The sequence below is a fragment of the Ornithodoros turicata genome, chromosome 1 (genome assembly GCF_037126465.1).
Source record: "Ornithodoros turicata isolate Travis chromosome 1, ASM3712646v1, whole genome shotgun sequence".
NCBI lineage: Eukaryota > Metazoa > Arthropoda > Arachnida > Ixodida > Argasidae > Ornithodoros > Ornithodoros turicata.
Window position 1 is genome coordinate 125,745,700 of NC_088201.1, and position 8,497 is coordinate 125,754,196.

Consider the following 8,497-nt stretch of genomic DNA (forward strand, 5'->3'; position numbering starts at 1 on the left):
TCCTCTGTGAATGGTATTGTACAACAACGTTTTATGGCTCACAGAGGGAGGCCTCATCTGAAGCTGCTGAGGTTCAAAGTGAACCACAGCAGAAACAGCAAAGGCAGCGAACACGAAGACCGTGCCGCAGGCGAAGGCGGCGGATTCCGGTATCCATTGCCACTGATGTCCTTGAGCAGCAGCGACAATTGGTGGCGGGACAAAAAAAAAAAAAATGTAGACAGGATGACCGCGCTTGTCCAGGCAGGTATAGTAAACATAAGTGCACATGATTATGTGTCAGAAGCAGTGTTGGAGAGCACATGATTTGCATTACTATGTCAGAGGCTATTGTCTCACGTACTCAAGCAGTAAGATGTTTTCAAAACGTTACGAACACAAAACAGCCGGGGAACTATCTTAAAAATGCAGACATTGCACATGAAGGAAATGAAGTGCTCAGAGCATTTTATGGGACACAACAGAGCATTCCATTGTAATAGCAGTATGGCAACCTCTGAAAACATGTTTCCAAATCATTGCTGTACTCGATACAAGATCTCATTAAATGCTGACATAATGTACTTTTACAATATTTACAGCTGTTCACTCCCATAATTGAGTATGCTGTTCTCCTGCTAGAGAGGGAGCGCCAATAAGGTAAGCTAGCATCCAGTGTGACAACCCCTGTCACGAGCTCAACTGTAACATGCAAATGCAATGCATGACTTCTTTTGGCCTATGTGTCGTCTGCCCCTCTGCCATATCACTTTCTGCTTTTCTCCAGCCTCTGCACCCTCATCAACAGCTGCTTGCCATCACCCTTTACCATTTCACCAGTTTCCTGACATTATAATACCACTACTGACTGACTGACTTATCTATTTTTAACTATGTTCACTTTTTATGTCTGTAAATAACTTATAACTACATCCTCACTTACTGATAGTATAGCACTGAACTATTTATTCACTATGTATTTTTTATGTACTCGTATATACCAGTATTGGGGGTAACTGGCTACTGTAACTAAGCTTTTTTTAGTACCTTTTTCCTTAATTTGTTGCTTTTGAGCTCCAGTAACTTCCTCAGGAACATGTTCATTTGTCAGTTAACTTTCTCAGGACCGGCCTCGGTGGCTCAGTTGGTAGCGCGTTTGCCTTCTGATCCCGAGATCGCGGGTTCGAACCCAGCCGAGGACGCCTGCAACTTGGTGGCAGGGTACAAGCTGCTTAGACATGCCGTCTTCCTCGAGGGATGTTAAATACAGGGCGCCGTGTGACGAGCTGTCATCGCACGTTAAAGAACCCTCAGGTGGGCAAAAGCAATCCACAGACCGACCGCTGTCGCGTCACTCATGATATCAGTTTTCTCGCGACGTAAACCCCTAATTATAAAAAAAGAAAACGAAAACTTTCTCAGAATAACTTGAAGAAAGTTCAGTTTCATTACATGTAAATTTGTTAGTAACTTAGATTTCTTGCACTGTAACCTAAGCGGCAATGAGTTCCCTTTGTATACTAATTTCCCCATCTCTGGTATATAAACATGCACATATTTGACACGGGACACTCTAATCTTTCAATAAATCAGTTCTCTCAGTTTCATTACTGGTGTCTGTCCTTGTTGATCACACACATTTCTATCTGTTAATCCTCTGTGTGCAGTTTGTGGTGTTTCCGTACACTTCACCCACATTACATGACACATTCACTTAATGCATTTCGCAATTACGAGTGGCAGCATGAGTCTGGAAGAACAGAGCAGAGGCACATAAATTTAGGACTGCAACACTGTGAACAAAGGCAATGTGCACTGCACAGAAATACAAGTACATAAACAAATCTTTCAATTTTTCACTGCTACCTCCACAGAGTAAGAACTGGAAGTGAAAGTAAATACTATCATATCACAAATAAACCAGTTCTCACTTTTCCCCTCCATTGCTAGGAAAACATTCACCACATTTAATACTGAAAATCTTCCAAAACTGTAAGGAAGGTGCGTGACGTGTATGCACATCGCTGTCATTGAGTATACCTTAAAATGTGTATGTACAGGAGAATAAAATGAGTTGAGCACCGTAATTTCACGCGCATAAGCTACAGGGACTGTCCTTAGGAAAGTCTGTTGAAAATCTTTGGCCGGATAAGCCGTGTGCAATACGACACAACTGATTTCTGCAACAAAGAAGACCATAGAGAAGGCTAAAAACCCTGTGGTCCGTATTCCAGGGTTTGCATGGTGTACAACAAACAAGGGCAGTTGTAGTGCACTACGAGGGTCAGATTGTGCCGTTGTTGAGTGTTTTTCATTAATCGACAGGGCAGTGGCCTTTCACAAGAAATGAATCATTACCACCACTTTCGTTAAAGCTGCCTGGCAAAGGCACCAGAAAGTCAGTATACCTGAATTTGGACAAGCCCCTATTACGTATTGTTTGTTCATTGGCACGGCAGTGCTGTTCCGAAGACACAGTTGGCACTTTTGTTAAAACCACTCTATGGGGAAAATACGACGGAAAAATAGTCTCCAGATAAGCCGCTCTGTGAGATAAGCTACAGGGCGTCTGTGAGGAAAAAAATTGTGCACGTACCACGGCTAATGCACACGAAATTATGCTACAACAAATAATGAATGTCACTACAATTCATGAGCTCTAGAACAGGGGCCTCAAACTCAAGTCAGGTTGTTGGTTGCGTAGAGGGCCATATAGAGAACACACAACACCATTTACTATAAAACACCTTATTATAGCATACAGTGATGTGCTAAAAAGAAAATAATGGAGAGGTGCACTTAATGTGGAGCCATCATGGTGTGTGTTACTGAAAAACCCAACATGACACACAAGGGAATAAATCAAATGCCTTTCCAAACCCAGTACTGAAAAGGTGAAAAACAATGCAACAAAAATGTGTAGTCCCTCAGAAACAAATACAATTGTCAGGAGAATCCAAATTACCTGCTATTTACAAACTGTATTGTGCACTTTCTTCACAAAATAGTCTTTGAAAAAGGAATTTAAAATCAGTCACACAGCTTGCTCAGGTGTTTGAGGCCCCTGTTGTAGAGCAGAAGTCAAAGGCACAGTTTTATAGCCACTGGTGACCAAGTTCCACAACCACTGGAGTCAGTTTGGTAGTTAAAGATGTCGCCTAAAGCACCGTGCTATAAGGCGACTTCTAACCTGGGTTGCACGACTGCTTGTGGCAACAGCACTGTCATTGTCCTCTGCATCGTCTGCCCCCGCAACGCTTGCCTCTTCTGTCATGTCATCATCAGGTCCACTTTCTGCGTAACCTGCATCAGGTAGCTGAGGTGCGTTGTACGGTATACACATGCATGTTGTGCAACACCACACAAGCGTTTATGATGTTGAACGACCGCTCTGGAGCAAAGTGTAAGGTGCGGTACCTCTGAAGGCACCGGAACCGCATCTTCAGCATGCCGAAACAGTGCTCAATGCGCACACGTGTTCGACTGTGTGCGTCATTGTAGTCAATTTCTTCCTGTGTCGTTGACGTTCGGACAGGCGTCATCAGCCATGGCTGCAAGGAGTGGGCGCTGTCTCCTGTAGATAATTAAAAACTCTCATCCGTTATTCTGCAGATGTAGGTTGCATGCCCAATCGTGATCATAGCACGTAGTGCAAAGCAGGTCACTCAAACATGTTATGAGACGTAAGAGACTTCCTTTTTAGTTTGATCGTACTGAGAATGGCTGTATCAAACGAATATTCGAACATACGTGCTGAAATAATCTTTCAAGTCACTGCATGCTTGCACTCATCAAGCGTCAGGGAGCAGCTGGTCGCGTCAGTGTAATCTACGTTTCCGTTTTGTTCTATTTCTTCAGTTCGCCGCTGAAGGAATAAGGCACCAGTAGTGGGTCCCATTCCACATCCTTCAATTTCTGGCCAGAGGAGCTAGCAGCTACACCATGCTAGCCATCCTTCCTTCAACGTGCAAAGCGATGCTGGGAAACACAAACACTCACCCTCAATACGTTCTCTCTTAAGCTGGATTCACACATGCGTTTTTTGAACGCGTTTCGCGTTCGCGGCGCCGCGAAACGCGAGCCGCGGAGCGTTTCCAGCCGCTTTTCGAGAACCGCTCCGTGCTGCAGCTTCGGAGGGCAGAAACGCGAACGCTTTTCATCCAGCCAATCGGAGCGCTCGGAGGGGTCAGGTGGCTTCCTTTTGGCGCCGGCGGGCAATGGCGGGCCTCCCGATACCGCGCTGGGATCTTTTGTCATTTGTGCATGTGTATGTGTTTGGTGCTACCGCGTGAGTAAATTCCTTGCCAGCAATAGCTGTTTGGTGTCTGAGCTGTCAACGATGAGCTCAGAATTTGCGCAAACAACGGAATCGACGAAAATAAATACGACTTGTGTGTGACCGTGTTTTGGTCGTCGGTAGGTAAACATGTGTCTCGCTTTTTCTGCCGTTCTTTCTCTGCTATTGTGTCGCGTTTGTCGTTCCAACGATTGATGATTCCAGTAGAAATGCTTCACGATAATTATAAAATGGAGAACATGCTTCACAATGTAAATTTTGAGGAAGAGAGCTGGAAGTGTCGGTACAATCTTGACGTAGCAACAAGAACGAAGCGCGTTTTCAGGATGGCGGCTCGGCTATGTGCGACAGGCCCCTCTCGGCGGCGCCGCGAACGCTGAGGCGGCGCCGCTTTTTGAAACGCATGTGTGAATGAGCCTTTACATCAAAGCATGCAAAGGGGCATTGTGAGGCTTGTATTTTGTTCATCATTCTAAGCTAAGTTTAATTGCCTCATCTACTTTTATGTTGGCTGTATCAGACAAAATAAACAATCTATATCCACGGATAGTCTGAAATGACAACTTGACACACTCTGACATACAGGGTATTCAAAATTAAGCTTTCACTAGCACTTTATAAATAGGCGAACAAAAGAAAACTGGTGCTATTTTTTCTGTTCCTTGAGTAAGAAACAGGTGCTACATAATTAGCAGCTCCTGTTTCTTACACAAGTAGCATAAAGTTATCATCCGGTTTCCTGTCATCGCTGTGTTTGCGTAGCGCTCGTGAAATCTTAATTTTGAACACCCTGTATATGTAAATGTCATATGGAGAAATCTGTTGAGCAGATCCCTGAATAACCAACAAAAGCATAACACATGCCCTCTAGCTATATGATGATGCAGTCATGAACTCCAATAGCTATCAGGACGTCACAAAGGTGTGCCTTTTATATACATTTCTCTCACGAGGTAGGATTCGGCCTGCAAGCTTCATTTTGAACCCGCGACTCAGGTGTTGGCAGGTAATAAAATCTAGGCAGCGTCTCAGGAACACTGAAGTACATGTGTGGGGATGTTGACACAACTTGCAGTGTGTGTGGTGGGGGGGAAGGGTTACATGAAAATGGGCCATGGTAAAAAAAGCAACCCAGATCAGTAACCAAATGAAGAAAATCAGGAAATGTACAGACTAACAAAAAAATCTCACCAATTAGCCACTCTCCATCTTCAAATATTGTGGGAGCTTCTCGACAGAGCTGGGACGCTGCCCATACAGAGGCATCATGGCACGATCCCGGGTATCTGGCATTCACGAACAGAATGCGCCTGGTTGCATCACAGATCTTAGAAAGATGTACAATGTTACAGCGTGAACATCCTCTGTATGCATAAAAGGCAACAAACAAGCAAAAGAATGTACATAGGGGCATTGGAAATACAATGGTTCTGGAAACACAGTTGCCTAATTGATTTTTTTACTTTGTGGTAGAAAATTGAAATGAAATATTCATAGATTGAGAGGTTACCCGTCAAAAAGAACTCGTTACAGGTCAAGTGTAACTATGTTAACAACGAAGTTCTTCAGCATGAAATCTTACTCGCAGTTCCGGAGTTACTTAACAAAAAGAACAAGGTACTTCTACTTCCAAGTTACTTAGGACACAAAATGGCATTACGCAGGTGAGGTGCACGAGCAGTTGAGTTAGACCTTGAGTTGCCTGCGGAGGAGTGCAACACGCTTAGATCGTTTTCCTTTATGCCCAACAATAGACCTCTCCCTGTTTGTAAATAAATGACATCATAGTGTTCGATAGCGCAAAAATTTGGTTGAATTGAACTACGCTCGAAGCTAGGTGAACAAGGTCGCGCCCGAAAGCCACAGTCTTGAGGGGATCACGACATGATCCCTTGAATGGACGAGACTCTCGGTCCCATTTTTCTTTCAATGGGAGACAGCGAACAAGTGCCCGTTCGTGGAACCCAGCCGTCCTTCCGCTTTGTTTCGGTTTCAGTCTGTCTACCAATGTCATGATGACGTTTCTCTGGTAAAGGTCTATTCGAACACTTTGCATCTTACCCCCTGTGGGCGCACAATGGTTCAGCTGTATTTCAATGGCAGCGGTTCTTACTTCCTGAACAAAATACTGTCACTCATTGAATATTACGTTTTATGGCAAAATATGCCATGAAGGAACCGGAGAGAAAGTAAGAAAATGTATGGACGTGAGTAAAAAGCGAGTTAAAAGTAATGTTGAACTTAAGTTACGTTGGCAAAGTTACCAAAAAAGGAACGGGTTCCTCTGAAAGTTACCATGGCGCAAAAGTACCGAGTTACGTTACAAGTTACCAAAAAAGGAACTTAGTTACAGTACCGAGTTACCTCGAACTCTGGAAATATTTGTGCAGAAATAAATGCCAAAAAAGTACGAGAATTGCTCACCGCTAAGACGTTGATGGAATGGTACCCCTTATGGCAATAGTAGTTTCCATCCACGAAGCGTGGATCAGCAAGGCTCGGTTGCTGTATTGCCACTTGGGTACCATCAATTGCACATGCGAAAAATATACACTCAAATAATGAGGATGTTCCCCTCTGACACGACTTTTAGGGGATAATCATTCATTTTGTAGCAGGGAGTTGCATGATCACGAATGCTGAAGCTAATCACAATTACTATTTCATGTTATATCCAGTTTGTGTTTTTGTATAGTGACTTTTTGTTACACATTGCATTTAGGCAAAAAAAGTGAAACGGAGGAGACGTGTTATTCATCATGATTCTTGCATGCATCGTGAGAGGCATTCCTATGTTGTTTATGGAAAACAGGGATTGCTTACCTAGGCACCCACGAAACCCAGCCAACTCGTAGAACCCGCGCTTTACTTCCAGCTTTTCCACTGGAGTCGAGGGGAACCGGAGATACTTGCGCAAGGTTCATTGTGATGACTAGGCTCACTACGTGGAGAGCCTCGGATAGTGCATGCTTACTGCAAACGAAGCTCTCTTCCCTCGCAATGTTGCCGAGGAATGCCCCAGTGGCGTAGAACCGTAGCGCCATCAAAACTCTCTGCTCGACGCTGAGGGTTGTACGACGCCACTGCTGAGCTGAAATGTGCCGTTGTTTAAAAATGGAACTTCTGCATTGGTGCACAAATGCAGTTAGCAAGTGCACTGTACGAGTTTCTATAGTTATACTTACGCCACTCTAGATCCCCCTTGACAGCTTCGCAGACCTCTCTAGCAGCGTCCTTAGACAAGCGGACGGTCGCAATGAAGTTGTCCTCTGACATCGTAGCGAAAGCATCGCTGTAAGTGCGATATGTGCGTTCCGAGTCGCGATCGGCGATGCCCTCCTCGTCAAAAATTACGAACAGATCCGCCATTTTGATCGCGAATCCCGAAGAGGTTTGGGTCGACCTACCTCCGCTCACAAGGGCTACGGTCACGTGATGCACGAGCCGCCTCCGGGGTAGCAGGGAACGGCTCTTTAGTGCTCCGTCGCGAAGCCTGTCACGTGACCCGGGAATGGGAATTCCCCTATGGGAATGGGTGAAACAATAGCGAGCTCGCGCACCTACGACGTGGCTGGGAACGCGCCCAAGGATGGTTGCGGCCCGCGCCGGGAAGGAGGACGCCCAGTCGGTAATTAGTTTACCGAAGCGTCAGAAATACTGAAGTTCTGACATCGGACAACAGACCTGCGTTCCGTAGCAGAAAGTTGATAGTTTGGGCAGCGCAAAGGGGCATAGTCCTGCGCACGACGACACCGTACCATCCCGAAGGAAATGGGTTGGCTGAATGGGCGATACGAGACATTAAGTTCTACATGGCCGTCTACCCTGGTCATCGAGGAGGTTGGAAGGGTGCTTTAGAAGCAGCAGTGCACCACCATAACACGTCACACACCGCAGCGTGAGGTTGCAGTCCCCACTACGCGGTCTACCGAACTGCGCCGACGCTCCAGGCCGACCAGGAGTTGGGAATTGCGGACAAGATCCAACAGGTAGAACGTCCACTGACAACTGAGAAGAGGACAGAATACAGGCGATGCATGAAGAGAAACTTTGACCGACGTCACAACAACGTACTGCCGAAGCTGAAAGTAGGCGACATGATATTCGTTCGGTATGGCTTGCGGGGCAGCAGAAACCCGTTCAAGGGTCCGTCCCCCGTCAAGAAACTGGTGGAATTCGGAGGAAATCTGAAGGCCATCACCTATACTGGACCAAAAGGAC

The 8,497-nt window shown here is 45.5% G+C and overlaps 1 protein-coding gene across 1 annotated transcript; it reads right to left on the reverse strand.

Moving 5' to 3' along the window:
- Positions 1-3,013: 3,013 nt before the first annotated feature.
- Positions 3,014-7,645, reverse strand: LOC135384961 (putative nuclease HARBI1). The gene is made up of 6 exons (XM_064614142.1): positions 7,462-7,645; positions 7,100-7,367; positions 5,468-5,586; positions 3,344-3,553; positions 3,170-3,282; positions 3,014-3,106 (listed from the first exon to the last, which is right to left on the reverse strand). The coding sequence occupies exons 1-6, from the start codon at positions 7,643-7,645 to the stop codon at positions 3,014-3,016; spliced, it is 987 nt and encodes a 328-aa protein (XP_064470212.1).
- Between the last annotated feature and the right edge of the window lie 852 nt (positions 7,646-8,497).

Bases quoted from the DNA above. Each gene is read 5' to 3' on its own strand.
- LOC135384961 (XM_064614142.1), bottom strand. From the start codon at position 7,645: ATGGCGGATCTGTTCGTAATTTTTGACGAGGAGGGCATCGCCGATCGC. The intron at 5,587-7,099 runs GTAAGCAATCCC...TGATGCAACCAG, and splicing joins TGGGTTTCGTGGGTGCCTAG to GCGCATTCTGTTCGTGAATG. The intron at 3,107-3,169 runs GTTAGAAGTCGC...AACTGACTCCAG, and splicing joins CAAGCAGTCGTGCAACCCAG to TGGTTGTGGAACTTGGTCAC.